This window comes from Podarcis cretensis (assembly GCF_951804945.1).
Source record: "Podarcis cretensis genome assembly, chromosome: 7".
NCBI classification, from domain to species: domain Eukaryota; kingdom Metazoa; phylum Chordata; class Lepidosauria; order Squamata; family Lacertidae; genus Podarcis; species Podarcis cretensis.
This window is the reverse complement of record NC_137176.1, coordinates 7,001,633-7,020,310: the sequence shown is the minus strand read 5'-3', so window position 1 is coordinate 7,020,310 and position 18,678 is coordinate 7,001,633. Positions and strand designations below refer to the sequence as shown.

At 41.6% G+C, this 18,678-nt stretch overlaps 2 protein-coding genes across 2 annotated transcripts in view; one reads left to right on the top strand and one right to left on the bottom strand.

Annotated features, from left to right (window-relative positions):
* Positions 1-12,741, top strand: part of ALOX5 (arachidonate 5-lipoxygenase) — a 39,835-nt gene extending 27,094 nt beyond the window's left edge. Inside the window, exons 11-14 of the mRNA XM_079983572.1 lie at positions 506-627; positions 2,602-2,702; positions 5,331-5,501; positions 6,317-12,741. Coding sequence (XP_079839698.1) covers positions 506-627; positions 2,602-2,702; positions 5,331-5,501; positions 6,317-6,496 — 574 coding nt within the window. The 3' untranslated portion in view covers positions 6,497-12,741. The remainder of the gene's footprint in view (positions 1-505; positions 628-2,601; positions 2,703-5,330; positions 5,502-6,316) is intronic.
* Positions 11,416-18,678, bottom strand: part of LOC307219981 (uncharacterized protein) — a 27,718-nt gene continuing 20,455 nt past the window's right edge. The window contains exon 6 of the mRNA XM_079983599.1: positions 11,416-16,973. Within this exon, the coding sequence (XP_079839725.1) occupies positions 16,669-16,973 (305 nt within the window). The 3' untranslated portion in view covers positions 11,416-16,668. The remainder of the gene's footprint in view (positions 16,974-18,678) is intronic.

Here is an 18,678-nt window from a genome sequence, read left to right as displayed (position 1 = left end):
CATTCAGCCGTAGACTTCTCACGTGTAAGGAAACACAAGAGAAGCAGAGGTATGCTGCCATCAGCACGTAATTTAGTGACCTCCATGCGTTCGAGGATAAAGATCAGAAACAGGGAGCCTTCTCTACTCATGGAGTTTCCCCACATGATTATAAACCCTGCTGCTGAAAAATATATTGGCTCCGCCCAGAGAAGTGTGTGGAAGCAAGATGTCAGGGTACCATTAGACACCATTAAGGAAAATTTCAAAATATAATTCATCCAGACTTTTTATTCTGTCTCTAACCTAACGGGATGCTGAGTATTGGCATACAAAGCAGCCTGCTGTTGTTTTTCTACGGGGAAATACAGATTTTTCCAGATGTCGCGAAAGCTTGCGACCCTCCCACTTCCCAGTTGCATTTTTGACAAAAGTTATATGTACCTGTGTGTGTGCACTCAGTGTTAACGGAGCAGTTCAAGAGAATGTAAAAGCTTGTAGTCACTTTCCTTTCTGTTTTCTGCAGCTTTGTGACAGATGTTGTGGACCTCTATTACGATAGCGAAGAGATGGTTTGTGAAGACGTGGAACTCCAGGCCTTTGTGAAGGACGTCTATGTTTATGGGTTGAGAGGAACCAAGGCTTCAGGTGAGATCTGCTAGGCAGATTCTCTGCCCTGTGGCATTGCTGGCTAATGAACAGAAATGCATTCCTCCTTTGATCTGAAGCTGAGTTGGAGATGTAAAATTTCCAGCAAATGAATCCATTCTTCTCCTGGAATAAAGGGAAGTTTGGAAGACAATCTGAAATGTATGCAATGCTTTCTTATCAACCCATTCAAAAGTTATAGAAAGTAAGATATTAATAACAAAAGAATAGGCAGAACATGCATTTCTCAGTATATCATATATGTGCTCTAAACCTCAGCTGTAAAAGAAATATGAGCAATGTCATAATTGATAAAGTATCTGCTAATCTCTTGAAAAAAATATCAAAAATTCATTAATTGTGTTCTACCATTTATTTGCATTAGGGACATTTTTATTCATGCCTATTCTAGCCACTATAATAATGTGTGATAAAAGTTAACATAAATAATTTGGGCTTTTTTAAAAAAAGTGAATAAAAACATTTTAAGATCCAAGTCAAATCGATATATTGTTTATATCAATCCAGATGTTTCTTTTTTTTCGTTCGTTCTTTCGTTCTTTCTTTCTGCATTCAAATTTTATTTACTAATCAGGTTGAAAGCAGCATAGGGTTGGACATTATCAATGAATTTAGTGCAAAACATTTAAAAAATGTGAAAATTTCCGTAATCTGGTAGGCTGGTTTATATGTATTATTTTGTAATAAATTAGCTTAATCATAGTTGTTCTCAGGGTCCAAGTAAGTTCATATGGAGAAAGGTGGTCCTTGAGGCATTGCACTCTTGAGCCGTTTAAGGCTTATAGGTCAAAACCAGCATTTGAATTGAGCTTGGCAGCTAATTGGCAGCCAGTGCAGTTGTTCAAACCCTCTTGCTCCGATGAGCAACCTGGCCACTGAGTTCTGCGCTAGCTGAAGCTTCCAAACTGTGTTCCGAGGCAGCCCTATGTATAGCACATTTCAGCAATCCAGCCTAGACTAGAGGTTACCAGAGCATAGACAACAGAAGTTAGGCTGCCCCTGTCCAGACAGGGGTGCAGTTGTGCTACCAGCCAAAGCTGATGGAAGGCAATCTGCACCACTGAGGCCACCTGAGGCTCAAGCAACAGAAAAGGATCCATAAGTAGCCCCAACCTTTGTAGCTGCTCCTTCAGAGGGAGTGTAACCTAGGACCCTCGTACTTACGGGACCGCCTCTCCTGGTATGTCCCGCAAAGGACCCTAAGGTCCATGAATAATAATAATAGCTTGAAGGTCCCGGGCCCTAAGGAAGCCAGACTACCCTCCTCCAGGGCCAGGGCTTTTTCAGTGACGGCTCTGACCTGGTGGAATGCTCTGTCCCACGAGACAAGGGCCCTGCAGGACTTGATCTCCTTCGGCAGGGCTTGTAAGACAGAGCTATTCCGCCTGGCCTTCAGTTTGAATTAGCCTGATCCTCTATTCCCTTTCCCCCTTTCCTCTTCTATGAAGAAACCCTTTCTGGGACCCCACATTTAAATTCTTCCCTGGTCTCCTTGCTGCCCCTAGTAGGACCAACCTGGCCAGTTAGCCCTGGTGATCATTTGATGTCTACTGACTGGGTTTTTTGTTTTGTGTTTTCCCCCAAAATGACCCCTGAATTTTTGAATTTTATTGATATTGATGCTGCATTTTATGTTGTGTTTTATGTTGTTTTATACTGTTTTTAAGTTGCATTTTAAATAATGTTTTATATTTGCTGTTAGCCGCCTTGAGCCCAGTTTTTAAACCGGGAAGGGCAGGGTATAAATAAAAAAATATTATTAATTTATTATCAAGAGCAGGCAAGCTCCCCTTCCATTTGGTCTCATCTCATGGGACAGTGAAAAATAAATGTTGTTGTGTTTCCAGGTGGGGAGAATTCAGAAAAGTTCCACAGCCTTCCTTTAGTTTATTAATTACTAATATTATCACTACTACTACTCCTCTTATTAATTTAACTTTCTTCTTCTTTCAGGATTTCCTAAGACAATAAAGACACGCCAGAAGCTGTCAGAATATCTCACCGTAGTGATCTTTACAGCATCTGCACAACATGCAGCAGTAAATTTTGGTCAGGTACAGTTTATCTGGAAGCAATTCTGTCCTTGAACTTCTAAAGTGGGTTTACACACCAGTCCAGGTAGTCTACAGTTTGATAAAGAAATATCAACGATGGGAATGGTGGGGTCACCTGAGTGCCTGTTAAAAGGCATAGAGCAGCCTAACCAAAATTTTATCTTTCAGATGATTTGGACGCGGGTAGCTCTGCAGTCTAAACCACTGAGCCTAGGGCTTGCCGATCGGAAGGTTGGCAGTTCGAATCCCCGCAAGCGGGTTGAGCTCCCGTTGTTCAGTCCCAGCTCCTGACCACCTTGCAGTTTGAAAGCACATCAAAGTGCAAGTAGATAAATAGGTACTGCTCCAGCGGGAAGGTAAACGGCATTTCCGTGCGCTGCTCTGGTTCGCCAGAAGCTGCTTAGTCATGCTGGCCACATGACCCGGAAGCTGTCTGTGGACAAACACCGGCTCCCTCAGCCTATAGAGCGAGATGAGCGCCGCAACCCCAGAGTCGTTCGTGACTGGACCTAACGGTCCAGGGGTACCTTTACCTTTAATAGCAGTTCTGTCCCCAAACATCTGGCGGGCACCAGTTTTGAGGAAGCTAGGAATAGGGTAAAGGAAACAAAACAGCACCTGTGTAACCATCCTTATCCTAAGAACACATTTACAAGGTCTTTCTTTAAAAAAGAAGTCTTCTTTCATAATGCCTAAAACCTATTCACCAACACCACCAGTCAAGTATCTAGCAGTGAAGTTGAAAGACGTTCCCTTTTCAAGCGCAGCTCGAGCTTCAGCTTGAATTGAAGGAGGTTGGGCTGGGAGGGATCCTGCTGGCAGTTAGCCCTGGTGTCAGCTTCAAGAAAAGCACCAACAAGGGCATCTGAGTGCTAAAATCCAGCTTTACTTCCCAGCCTAGCAACTTTGCTGCTTGGTGGACAATTTGGCTTGGCATGGGCTTGGCCAATGAAACGCTTAAATCATAGCTGAAGAGGTTCACACTGAATGTTAAGATCAGTAAGCCATAGTTAAAGCATTGTGCTGTGTTCAAATGGAACAATAAGCCACAGGCTGTTAATTCACTTTTATTTAAACCACAGCTTAACATGATATGTGCACCAGGTCAGAGGCATTCCAGACTGAGAAGGAGAGAAAACAAAACAAAAGGGAGGAAGGAGGGATTGCAGTAGATTAGCAATAATCTGAATGCAGTTTCACCAGAGAATAAAGGGAAGACTTTGGAAATGCTCAGAACTGAGATGTGGTGAGGGCAGAGGAGGGCCAAAGTTTGCACATCTGTGAAGTACAGGAAACCACGGTATTTGTAACAGTTAACATAACAGTTTTGAGAACATGAGAAATGAGGATTGCTGCCACCATCAACATGCATGTTTCTGCACCCATCACCTTGAAATATGCTCGGAGTCCTGTAGTGATTTCATGCTCTTTATTGCAGCTTGTAAAACAGTGATTGAATTTCCCCCCAAACCTCAGGCTTTTATATACATTATTTACACAATGAGTCCCATCTGATTGGCTGATTCTGCTTCCCTCTTGGAGCCTGATTGGTCTTCTCCTGCAAGCCAATCACTTCTTGCATTCTAGGATCCTACCTGCCTATTGTTCTAGGATCCAAGCTTAGTATGTAACACACCTGTTTATATTTTGGAAAATACCTCACGTATTGGTACATCATGTTATATAGTTCAGTTCACGTAGAGTTCTGTTTTAGGTATCTGCGTTTTATGCTTTTCTTTTGATGCATAAAATCAGCGCACCATGTGAACTGAAACTGCTATGAAAGGGCAGGTTGCCAAATCACAATTCTCAATTGATGCTAAACTTGTTGTTCTCTTGGAGGTTGCCCATTTTCTCTTTAGGTATTATTTCGCCTAAAGATAATCTGCTAATCTGGGGCGTTATTTTGGGCTATTTAGGCTAGTGGCAGCTGCTGGCTCTTTGCATTGGTGGGACACAGGATAGCTAATTGGCTGCAGTTCTGAGCATGCGTCTATAAAAGAAAGTTCCACGGGACGCAGTGGGAGTTACTTCTGAGTAAATGCATAGGGTTGTGTTGTAGTCACAGCTAAGTCACATTTCAGCAGTATGCCTGCATTTAACAGACTGTGTCAGTACATCCTTCCAAACCATCGTAAACAGTTATTTTACCACACAAAGTCCAATCCAAAGCAGGTTTAGTCAGCCCTACTGAATACATAGGACTTGCTCCAAAGGAAGTGTATTAGACGTTAGGGTTTTCTACTCCCTGCTCCCTCCACTGCCTTTAACACCAGCCTGACATTAAAGAGTAAGTCACGGGGTGGGGGGTGGGGGTGGAAGTGGGCTAAAAAACAAAAACCAGTGCCCCGTTCCAGACTCTGGACTAAATTTCATGACTTTTCAGTTATGACTTCTTATATTAGCTCATCCTGCATTAACAAAGAGGAAGTGGAAATGAGAATCCTGTCTCCTCCTTCTAGCTGCAGCCCTAAAAAACATGTTCCAATGTGGGATTATGCTGCATGGGACTGAAGCTACAATGAAAAACCCTTTTTGTATAAACAGGAGTGTCTTCCAGCCACACAAGCACCCTTTATGATTCATAGAGATTCCTATATCTTACTGGCTCTGTCCTGTTTTTCCCAGTACGACTGGTGTTCCTGGATTCCTAATGCCCCTCCAACGATGCGTCGCCCACCCCCTACAGAAAAGGGGAGCGTCACCATTGAGTATATTGTCGAGAGTTTACCGGACAGAGGGCGCTCCTGTTGGCATCTTGGTGCTGTTTGGGCCTTGAGTCAGTTTCAAGAGAACGAAGTAAGTGAAACTTCTGAGATATTCCCCTCGTATATCTCAGTCATAATGCATGAGGCCAAAACTGAGGGTCAGTGTTTAGCTTGGAAATCCATGTTTTTCCATAGTGCTTTCAGAGCATTTTGATGAGTTGTCCAAAATTTGGGACCTGTTAACATTCCCCGTAAACATACCTCTGGACAGCTCTAATTACAGGAACTGAAAAATGCTTTAGTTTTTGCCGATCCCTCAGTCCCTGGCTCCTGCCAACCTAGCAGTTTGAAAGCACGTCAAAGTGCAAGTAGATAAATAGGTACCGCTCCGGCGGGAAGGTAAACGGCATTTCCATGTGCTGCTCTGGTTCGCCAGAAGCGGCATAGTCATGTTGGCCACATGACCCGGAAGCTGTATGCCGGCTCCCTCAGCCAATAAAGCGAGATGAGCGCCGCAACCCCAGAGTCGGTCACGACTGGAAATACTTTATTGTCACTTGTACAACGTGTTTACAGTGAGATTACACAAGCACCCCCCACTCAGCTCTCTTAGTCTTAATTCCCCTCGTTTACTGACGCACACCCACCAAACCCAAAAGTCAGTTGCCCTGTTGTTATCTTTTCATTCAGCAGCCCAACAGCCCACGGATAGAAGCTGTTCTTTACCCTGTTGGTGCGACTAATATTTAATATTTAATATATTATATTACATATATTTAATATTTAAATATCATATTTGCTCACTAGACGAGGAAGGGGCTATTTTTGCAGTGTCTCAAAATTAGCTGCATTATTTCTTTGAGACATTTCCCAACAGATACGTTTTGTGACTTCTTCTCCAACTAGGTGTTTCTGGGGATGTATCCAGATGAACATTTCATAGAGAAGCCCGTGAAAGAGGCCATGAGGAAATTCCGCAAGAATCTTGATGAAATTACCAGTTGCATTGCTGAGCGGAACAGGAACAAAAAACTCCCCTACTATTATCTTTCCCCGGATCAAATACCTAACAGTGTGGCTGTTTGAATTAGCCTTTTCAAAGACTTGAAAAGGCAGTGAACTGGAGTGACAATCATGGCAAATTATCTACAAGCAAATCAGCTGGCTTCAAACCAAATTGGGTCTTAATTTGTACTAGATACTATTGTAGTTTTAAGTTTTCTTTGAATATCTATCCCTCATATATAATTAGTTGATACCGTGTTACTGTTTGATAATAATTTTTATAATTGTCAGGAAATACAAAACCTTAAGGGACATTTTTTTTACCTTAAAAACAGAACCTCTACCAGTGGAGAAACTCAATTCCACACATTTGTTTCCTATTTGTGGTCAGAACACCTCTGTTTTAGAAGCTGTTACCCCCTTTTCAGTAAGTTTTTGTTTTTAGGAACCGAGTGAAATTATTATTTCCATAAGGAATGTTTGTTGGCTGGTCTGGTTGTTTTTACAGGAGCTCACCAGCAATTAAAAAATGTCTCTAGTCTGCTTTTCTTGGGGTTCAGAACAACAGATGAAGACATTAAGGATGGTCTGGGGGACATGGAACTGGGGAAGATTGAAGCCGAAGGAGTGTCTGAGCAGAAACTTGACCCTACCTCACATTTCCATGCCACCAAAGGGCCCACAATATTATCTGAGGCAGAAGGACGAGTAGCAACATACGTTGCTCCGTTCATTTGCCATCAGAAAGAAGATCCCCAGATCATCACACACACACACACACACACACACACACACACCCAGCAGAGTTGTGTTTCCTTTCAGGGAGCTGGAGCTGCAAAAGTCTAGTTGGAGGTTCACCCTTCATAAGGTGAGCTGGCTAGACCTGGCAGTTTTCAGCAAATTATGAGTTATGAGCTCCGCTCGCTTTGGATATGCACACAGGCTTTCGAATGGGGTCAGTCACATTTTCAACGACCCCCTTCAAATGCTTGTGACATTCCTGGTTTTCATTTTTATAATGATAAGAATACTTACAAGTCTCATACATGTCCAGTTGCGGGGGGGAAGGGGTCTACCAGTTGCCTAGCAGGAAACAAGGTCTCATTATCTCCCCAAGTCAGAAGAGTGGTACTATTGGTCCTTGGCCACCCACAATATACTGTATTTTTTGCACCATAACTCACTTTTTTCCGCCTAGAAAGTAAGGGGAAATGTCTGTGCGTGTTATGGAGGGAATGCCTACGGGTGGCAGGGGGGATCTGCTGCAGTCGTGAGCAGAGGATCCATGGTTCCCCTTCCTTCCCTCCTCCGTGGCTCGCTTTGAAACAGCAAAGTGGGAGAAGAGCCACTGAGTGGGGAGGAGAGAGGGACAGAGAGCCTGCTTGCTTTAAAGGAGCAAAGTGGGAGAGGAGAGGAGCCTTCTCCCCTTCTCCCCCTCTTCTTCATTATTAGCAGCATCCTTCTCCACCCACCCCATGCGTGCTCCTTCTCCCCTTCTTCTGCATTATTAGCAGCATCCTTCTCCACACACCCCACGCGTGCTCCTTGTCCCTTGAGTGCTTTTCCTTCCCTCCCCACTTAAAACGTGGTCACAAAGCACGGATCCACATGGATCCTCAGGATTTTTGCATTGGGCTACCCCAAACTCACCGTCAGATCACATGTCTGTGGCCACAGCATGAACCATAAAAATCATACATCCACTGTTTCGTTTATAATATTTTTTTTCTTGTTTTCCTCCTCTAAAAACTACGTGCGTGTTATGGTCGGGTGCGTGTTATAGAGCGAAAAATACGGTAATATATAAATACCAGCTTTCATTGGAAGGTTGTGTGAAAGATTTTACGGCTTCCTTAAGCACTTTGTTGAACTGCTTCTGTGATTCCTTAACATGTAAACAAAAATCCTTCCCTACATATTCAGTGGATAAAGTGGATTATAATGTCCCCACTTTCCTGTTTGTTTGGTTCTGAAGTATTTAAAATAATGTAAAAACAATGTCATTCTTATTCAGCATGCAAAAGCGTTGTGTTTTTAAAAAGATGATGTAGCTGGTCCTGAAATGCACTTATTTACTAAATTAGGAAGAGATTGATAAAATAGCAGAGCAACCCAAGCCCTGGCCAAATAGTGACAGCCCATCACAGAGCCCATCACATGCTAGGGCAGAAAGGACAGGCAAAAGCCTGGAGCTGGCCTAGCAATGGGACCCAATGCTATTCAGGGGTGGATCCTGAGCTGGATCAGACCCCCTCCGAAATGCCCTATTTTGGGGCTGCCTGTGCGCTGCTGTCACTGGCAGAACACCTACTACTGGTGGTTACTGCCTCCTGCCCACATTTTTGAGCTGGTTGAACAGAGAGCTTTATGCCAGTGGAGTAATGCGAATGTCTTTCTGTGGGCAGAGGCTGGTGGAGGGAGACAGGGCGGATTAGGAGTTTGAATCTGAATTAAATTATTCTGCTGGAAACCCACTAATTCTAGTTGACATACTGTTGTATAATGCAACAGTGATACGAAGTTCGAATCTTTGCGAAGTGCATAGATTTAGTTAGTGCACTGCACATTGCCTGCATGTCTGCTCGGAAGTAAAACCCATCACAGCCTGTGACTCCCTCCTTTGGCAATCTACCCAATGGTTGCCATCAATTTGATTTGAAGTAATTTTTTAATGAAATGATTTTAAAATGTTGTCTTCTTTTATTGTTGTTAGCCGCCCTGAGCCCGGCTTCGGCTGGGGAGGGCGGGATATAAATAATTTATTATTATTATTATTATTATTATTATTATTATTATTATTAAGCTCAATGGTTTTATTCCAACGTAAATTCACATAGGATTGCAGTCTAAATTGTTTTACATGAAAATTATGCAGGGTTTTGATCGTGTGAGAGACGAGCACCACTTCCTATTTTTCAGATAACTAAAAGCTCATCAGTTTTCTGTTCACCACAGTGGACTACATAGTGCTGACTGCAAAAATCATAAGAACTTTTGCTTATCCAACGACTTCCTCTTCCAAGATATCATAGTTTCAGTTCCACAATTGCTAAAATAAGATCACTAATCTATTTCAAGCCTTCTTAGCGGGTCTCAATTCCATTGCAATCTGGTTGCTCAAATTCATTTTTATCAAAATTAAGTTATCCTCTTTTTTCAAAATTTGAGTAATTTGGGGTCCGCCCCCGAAAACCCGGTTAATCAACTTCTATAGTATATTAAATATCACTGAGATTTCAGTATTTCACCAGCTGCTTCATGCTTCCTTTGCTATCAGTAGAACACAGTCCTTCACAAACGAACCATGGTAAGGAAGGCATTAGGATTTTCTTTGGAACATTTCCAATAGGTAGTGCTCGCTGCCATCGCTGTGAACTGACCAGCACTGCATCTCCTATTCTGGTATGGGAACGCAGGCAAACAGGCAAAATGTAATGTAGTAAACCAACATTTACGCACTTCCAGCCTAAAACCACATCCCTTCATGTGCAGGAAAGTAAGGCAACCCTCAAGTTCCCCAGAAGCTGAGCAGCTGAGCAGAGCTCTAAGCAGCCCTTGGAGGTGACACCATCTTCAACAGAACAAGGGCAATTGTGGTGGGAGCTGGTGGTTAAAGTCCTTGAGGAGAAAGATTCTCTCTTCCTCTGTTTTGTATTTTAACAGGAGACTAGTTGTCTGAAAATAGCGATGAGCTCAGTGTGTTTCCAAGACCACACCCCCCCCAATATATTTTATGCTTGATATTGTTATGGCTTTAAGGTGTTCGTAAAAATAGTAAAGTGGTTTATAAATGATATTAAATAAATAAACAGCATTTTATTTCTGCACCAGTGTGACTTTTCACTCTTTTTGTAGCTTGTATAAAACTATTTGGGACTGCCTCAAAACATTTTCCAGTTTGCTCCCTATCCATTCCAACTGAAATTGATTTTTAAAAGGCTTAGAACATTAATCACAGGGTATCAAACTCTGTTCCTTCACCCTGATCACCTGTGCAGCAAACCGGAATAATCTGAGTGGCTTCCCAACCCATCCTTTCCCCATGCATGCCTCCTCCTTGACCTCTTCCAGCCCTTCCTGTTCTCCTAGCCCTTTTCCTCCCAGTAATAACATCCCGAGACCCATAGCACTCCATTCCCTCTGCATCCCTTGACTTTTTTGGCAGAAGGATTCTTGCTGCTCTGCATGGTGAGTAGAAAGCCTTTTTTTTTTTGTGGCAAAAGGGGTTTGTGCGTGGTCTGCCTAGAGATTATCTTGTGGCTGGTTACAACCCTCCAGGAGTCAATTTGGGAGCAGTACCCACAAAAGTTTCACAAAATTCCAGCATGCCCCTGGTCCCCCCAAAAAGTTGGGGACTCTTGCTCTAGTCATTTCCCCAGCAATTTATTGACGATAGCAATTTTGAGTCAGTTTGAGTCCAATGTTATCTACATTCTGTCTTGGCTGCAATTTCCAGAAATGCCTGAAAAGTCTGGTTTCGTGTTTTTAGCCAATGGCCATTACAATGCAACTCCAGAGCAAAAATTCAAGCTGTCAGCCTTTAAAATTGCAAAGTTCCCCAAATCATTTCAGGATAAAACCACAGATTTATGAATAAGTGCTTTTAGAGATCTTCAGAAGTAATGCACCAGCTACCAGGTGAATTTTGCGGGATTCTAAATAGTATTATGTAGGAACTTATTTTACAATACAGAAGTACCTTGGAAGTCAAACACAATCCGTTCCGGAAGTCTGTTTGACTTCCAAAACGTTCAGGAACTGAGGCACAGCTTCCGATTGGCTACAGGAGCTTCCTACAGCCAATCAGAAGCCGCAGAAGGCCTGCTGGGTGTTTGGCTTCCAAAAGAATGTTTGAAAACCGGAACAATGACTTCCGGTTTTTGATCGTTCGGGAGCTGAAACATTCGGCAACCAAGCCATTTGAATTCCAAGGTATGACTGTGTATCCAGTTTATCCAGAGCTACTCCAGTTGCTGCACCATATAAAAAGCAAGAGACAGTTTTAGCAACAAAAATTTTTATTGTCATTTCTAACAAATGATGACCTAAGGGTCACAATAAAGTGTCTTTATAGCATCCAATGAATGGGTAGGTGACATTTTAATTGCTTCCAAATGGGTGTGTGCCACAGGGCGTTTTCACAAAAATGAAGCAACACCGTTTGACCATTCGGGACCCACTTATGCCTTTTAAGAAACACCACCACTTTGTTCTTATTACAGTATAAATCTTCCTGCTTACAATAAATTTCAGATTGGAGAAGCAATCTTCTCCATTAGAACGTTTCGATTATCAATTGAGGGGAGTCAGGGAGAGAAGTGAGTTCGTATATGAAGGTTATTACATAAAAACAGTAGTGGGGACAAAATACAACACTGTTGTACTCCCTTTATGTAAATATTGAATATAAAAGACAGCCTGCAAGTGCAGTTCAAATTTTTGCATCATTATAAGGAACAACAGCCATTTGTCATTTATCCAGTGAACTGGCTGTAAAGTTTTCCTCCAAAGTCAGATGAGACTTCAACAAATGCAACACAACTTTTTTTGGTGGACTGCTAATATACTTTTGTAAAACATCGTCGTCGCCATTGATCAATTGTACTATTGAGAAAGCCAGCCTGCATTGGCTACAAGGACTGAGGACCTGCTTCTCTTCAAACTATTGTTCTAACTTACCTAAAAGATGCCATACATATCTATTTTTTGTGGGAACAAGACAAATTACTGGGAGACAGTTTGGTGAGTCACCCCCCACCTGCCTTTCTTAAAAGATTTGAACTAAATTACTCAATGTTGAGAAATACATGTCCTTCGTATTCAAGGAACAGTCAGTACCACCAGTCCTATTGGTTTGCAACAGGTCTCAGAGCAGGCATGCAAATCTCTGCCCCACGGGCAAACCAAACCTGCCTGCCCCCAGTGCTGCCCCAGGCTGTGAGGCCCTGGGGAGCTTCTGCACAAAGCCCCTTGCCAGCCCTGAGCTTGGCATTTGGGCACAGCAAATGACTCTCCTATGCGGAAAGAATTAGTCATTCCGTTCTGCATCTTTTGAACATCCTCTCTGTATCCTGGGAAAAAATTAAAACAAGACTTGTAAAACAATCCATTAGTAGTTAATTCATTTTTTTTTAATGATAGAAAACTGTAAAATTGCATATCTTTATAACTCACATTGTGTCCTCTTTTGTATTCCCAAACCTTGTAAGACTCTTGCTGTGTAATAAGCTTGTTTGGTAATCTGTATCATTATTGCTTGCCTGCCTCTCACAGTATGTTAAAAGTATGAAAAGATGCAATAGAATTTATTCAGGCTCATGATTTTTCTTTAAAATTCTTCCACTTTCCACTTTGTTTTTAGCTAGGCAATCTTTGTCAGTGCCAAAATCTTTTGTCCAAATGCACTTATAGTACATTCTTCAAAGCAGGAAAATATAACATACAGTGCAGATAAGGAATTCGAAGAAACCCAGCTGATTAAATAGCAAAGGGAGTGGTGCTAATATCTTAAACTTGTGACATAAATGAATATGAGACTGAATATTTTGGAGGCTTACTAACATTTCAAGAAGTTCATGATTTAGCTAGGCCAAATACTGAGGGGGGGGGGGTTGTTGTCAAAGGGACGGACATAACTGCAATCTTAAAGTATTATGTTTAGAGAAATCTGTAAATTAGGTTCCCTCCACCAGAACTCCCTGGCCTTTGCATCATGTAAAGCGTCTTACTGTTATAGCACAGTTTCTTCTCTTCTCCACTGCGACAGCTCAGAAATGTCATTTTGGATAAGGCTCTTTATAGAAAGGGCTCTTTAATAATCTTTGAAAATAATGCTTGCTATTTTAAAGTGCACCGCTTTTCATGAACGCAGCCTCTCAAGTCTTTTTTCTTTAAACACATTTTGTCAGAACTCACACTGAAATTCAGGCAGGTACACTTCCATCATGGGAGATCTTGCAGCAGAAACATGATGGGCACTGCAAAGATTATTGAAGCAGTGGTGCTAGGAAAGGAAAGGCCTTTTAGCCGTTGGCAGTCAGACAACCTGCTTTTCTGCCCCACAGAAGCCCCCCCTCTAAAACTAAACATTTGCCCTGTTTTTAAGAGCAGGTAAAATTTGTTCGCTACAATGTTCTTTTCCTATTTTCTCAACTAGAAAAAAGATATACCTTAAAATTCAGTAGGCTGGAACTCTTAACAAGTGATATGCTTAGAATTATTGTTTGAGTAAAAATTAAGGCACTTGGCATGCAATCCTAAGGGCCCCTAGGACAAATCAGATCAACTCCTCCAATGCTGGGGACAGAGATCTGATGTCAGAAGCAACCTCCCAACTTCTGGCTCCTCCAATGCCCTGGCCAAGCCATCGTTGGAGATCCAACATCAGCAGGGCCAACCAAAATGGAGAGCATTTGAAGGTCCACCGCCCCCCTGACACACACCCAAACTGGAGATATCCAGCCACGCTCTTGAGTAATATAACCACTTTCATATTCCCCTCCCTCCCCATCTTTGGACTGCACTACAATTAAGATTTCATAAATTTACAAAGCAATACGATGTTAAATACTAAATCATACACATGTCATGGTCTTCATAGTAAACAGTAAAGTACATTTAAGTTTGATACAAATAAGTTCACAGTCACTGGTTGTGTTTATTACATTAACTAATGTTGTTGGTCTAAACACCTTTGTTAGAGAACTTTGATTTGCAAAAGTTCTTTGGAAATAAATCAGAAATTTATAGAAAATATTGAAACAGTCAAAATGGAAAACAGAGTTGTATGTGGCCACATGGACCAATGTATTTTTCAAGTTATTTTAAAGGATCCTAATCCCCTTTAGGAAGTGTGATCAGCTGATCAGAACAACCAACATCACACAGTTCACTTTATGAATTCTTGTTAAATGTTCTACTTGAAATTCCCAGGTGGAAATAACAGAAAACATACATACAAGCAGCGTCCCAAGGCCTTCAAAATGCAGCATCAAAATTCCCTTTGCAATTCTCTGTATAAGAAATTAGCCTATCGAATGAGTCTTCACTCTTCAGACAAGCAATTCAAAACACTGAAATGAGTCTACATTTAATCTATGGTTATATCAATTTTTCCTTGTTACAAAACTCAAATGTGCAATATTCCCAGAAAAAAATGTACTCCTGGAAAAATGCCCAGAGAACTTGTAGTGTTAGGCTTAAGAATGTTTGTAGATCCTTAATATAAACCATGTCTCCTTTTCGTTGTTTTAAGGCAAGTGGTTAGCTCTATGTTGCAACTGAGTCTTGATTAAGTCAAAGGAACAAACCAAAAAGAAATTGTTTAATTTTTCTAAAATAAAATAATAACAATTAAGGGAGCAATCCTATGCTCCCTTGAAAGGGTGGCAAAGGGGTCGTAAGATGCTGTGGACCTTACAGTCTGCTGTAAGCTTTGCAAGTGTGATGGTGAAAATCTATGTTGTTGTCACTGCTCTGATTATGACTGAGCAAGGAACAGCAGTTGCTGGATGTGTGACCAGGGAGTTTGTGGGTCTGCAGGATAATATGGCTACTTGTTCCCCCGGCACTTCTCCAAAAAGGTCCTTTAGTGCTGGTGCAGTTAATTCTCTCCCACTGGCTGCAATGGGAGGGAACACAATGAAGAACAAAGGGAGGGGTGAACCACACCACTTCCTGCTCTGGGTTGCCACAGATCTCTCTCCCTCGATAGGAAGGATTGCTCCCTTAAAGTGCTCTATGCTTTGCAACCTCTTTTTTCCTGTTATAATATTCAGCAACATCTCACAGCTGGAACTTAAGCAGATTGCTTGAGGTAATATTAGAACTGCAGTGGTGCCCCGCAAGACGAACGCCTCGCAAGACGGAAAACCCGCTAGACGAAAGGGTTTTCCGTTTTGGAGGCGCTTTGCAAAACGAATTTCCCTATGGGCTTGCTTCGCAAGACGAAATGTCTTGCGAGTTTTTCCGACTTTTTTTTCCTCCCCCCCCCTTTTTCTAAGCCGCTAAGCTGCTTATCAGCTGATCCGCTAAGCCGCTAATAGCGCTAATCCGCTAAGCCGTCAATGGGCTTGCTTTGCAAGACGAAAAAACCGCTAGACGAAGAGAATCGCGGAACGGATTCTTTTCGTCTTGCGAGGCACCACTGTACATTAGGACTTGCAGGCTTACAAGTGGTGGTTGTGCTGGTGAGCCGCCTTCCTGATATGCTTGTTTTGTGTTTGCAGGAAGTAGGGATGGAGGAGAAACGTGTAGAACTGGTTCCTAAGTGGACCAGAACTGGTTCCTAAGTGGATTCGATCAGGGAGGCTCATGTCCCAGATATTTTTTTTTTTTTCATTTTGGAATGTGCAGCCCTGCAGGTCTCATAATAATAGGGTGGTCTGCAGACTCCAGTGCTGCCTCTAGCAGTTTTTCCTTTTAGAAGTTTGCTTCTCCAAAATAAGAGCTCCAGAAGTCTTCCAGATGCTCACAGCTTAGAACAGCTCCCGTGATGGGTTTTTGACATTGTGTGCACCCAACAGAGCGAGTCTCCTTCTGAGAGATGGAACCTGCTGATGTTCCAGCACCATGAGAGCGACAGAAAGCCATCAAGTCCTGCTGCTCTCTATTCTACTCAAAACACACCACAGTATGAAGCCCCCACACTAGGTGCTCTACGCTGCAAGTGGCTGGAAGACTTCTGGAGTTTTGCAAAAGGGCTTTTTGGGGGGAACAGATTTGAGGCTGGAGCCCCCAGACAGCTTTTTAAGTACTTTTATTTTTCGAACAGAGATTTTAAAGGATGGGATGGACTTAGTCGCATCCCCAAGTAGTCTGTAATGGGTCTGTCCATCCCTTGCAAGTAAGTTTTTTCTTTTTACGTAGCTGGGAAGCATTTAGACATATCATTTATGGATAAAGATGGCATGCTTTAGCTCCTAGAGGTCGCTTTTGGTTGTTTCACGCAGTAATGGTTGCTTCATCAGTTCTTACATGGCCCTGGAATAGCGGAGGATGGGTTTTTTGGGGGGACGGGGGAAGTAGGCTCCAAAAACTGACAATTCCTTACAGAGGACAAGGACATTTCACCTCATTTACAAATCTTGCAATCAATCCTGTATTTCTTTCAGGTCAGCTTGAGATTTGCAACCCTGGTAATGTGTTTATTAAGTGCAAAAGAATAAAAAGCTGCACCAGCTCAACCTTTGCTGATTTTGAGCTGCTGAGCAGGGTAAACAATGCTGGTGCAGATCTTCATGGAGGGAAATATGCTAGATATGAAGAATGTTTGCCCTGGAGTCTTCAGGCTCTGTATAATGTAAACTGCTCATTTCTGCATGATGACTCGCAAGCATATCTGTATTTTCAAGATTTGGTTCAATAAGCACGGGTTTTTCAAATATGTTCTTTTTGCTTGTTTCTGGACAGTTCTGAACATATATAACACGGTTGTAAGCCTTAAGTCTTTTCCAAAGCTGTATGTAGACTTTGCACTGAACATACATGAACAAAATTCCTCCAGTGAAACCAATAGCTACCACTACTAGTTTAGTCCAAAATGGCCACTCTAGAATACCTAAAGGAAAGAAAATAAGAGGAAGTTTAAAGTGCTGACATAGTGAGTCTCTGTTAACAAAAGCTATAACCCACCAAAATGTTTAAATTCAAGGTTCTCTAGACTACGGGAACAGATGTATTGTAAGATCTAAAAACATTGTGCAAACACGTAAGAGAAATTGCATTAAAACTGATAAAGAAAATTGTATATATATATGCACTTTTGGCAAAAATACACTCAGCTTCTGCTATTTCTAAAAAGCAACAAAACATATATCCCCCCCTTCTCCCAAAGGGGCCTAGGGCAGCCCTAGTAAGCCAGTTAAAATGTATAAGGTGGAATCAAATACCTGCTGGAAGTGTCAAGAGAAGGAAGGCACTTTTTTCAAATGTGGTGGCCATGTAACATAGCAAAAGTCTTCTGGGAAATGATTTATAAAGAATTGGAAAGAAATGTTGAAAATAATTTTTGTTAAAAAACCAGAAGCTTTCCTTTCAGGTGTCATCGGTAGAGAGGCACCCAAAGAACAGGAAAAATATATATTTATGTATGCTACTACAGCTGCCCGAATGGTATATACCCAAAGATGGAAAGAAGCAGTTCCAATGAAAGACAATTGACAACTAAAACTGATGGGATACGCAGAGATGGCAAAAGTTACCGGAAGAATTATAGATCAGGATGAGAGACATTTTTTTAACGGAATGGGGAAAGTATGCTGAATATATGAAGACCAACTTTAAACAATTAAAAATGTTAGCAGGATTGACATAAACACGTGCAGCAAGAAATATTTAAAAAGGGAACATAAAGAATAAATTTGTAAATAGGTTTGAATTGGTTATGCAGTAAGAAAATGATATAAAATAAGGAACTGCAGAGGGGGGGAGGGAAGTTGAAGAAAATGTAGGATGAATTTGTTTAGATTTATTTTGTTGTTAATACATTGTAAAATGCAAAAATGCAAAATAAAGTACACAAATACAAATAAAATACAAAAAATAGAAAAGATAATAACTAAAAAGTAATTAAATGCTAATAGAATTTTAATAAATAAAAAGACCCATGAAAAATACAGGTAACAAGAAGTAGTCTCTTCTTAATGAAGACAGATTGTGTCACGATGCACTTCCTCTTTGCACATGCAATGAGACCACATTTGTTGCACTATCTGCTGCTGAGCAAAGTTGAAGGAATCAGATACGGTAGATTAGCATTTAGCATTTATTTCAAACTTTAAGCAGTGTTTATGTTAATCATGATTACTTGAATCAAGCTAATCTCATAAGTTATAGTTTGAAATCAGTTTGTTGCAACTGACCAGAGTTAAGATGTGCTGCATTTCAGATTCAAGGCATTACACAGTCACCATGACTAACAATCATTGAAAGCCTTTTCCTCCATGCATTTGTCTAATCCTTTTATAAAGCCATCCAAGCTGGTGGTCAGAGGGCCAGCTGAACTGAGCCTGTTGGTAACAACTCATTATTGAAAAACCAGAAGCAACTCATCCTTTTATTGAAAAACCAGAAGCAACTCATCCTTTTGCCAGACTCGACTCCAAGAATTGCAGTAAAAAAGAACTACAGTACAGGACCAGACAGAACTCTAGCACTCTCCCGCCCTGGCCCTGCTCCCACTGTGGAGTCTACCTCCTTCTGAATCTGAGCGATTTATCTGCAAAAAACTTTGCAAAAGCATTGCAGGAGATCTTGGGGTCCCT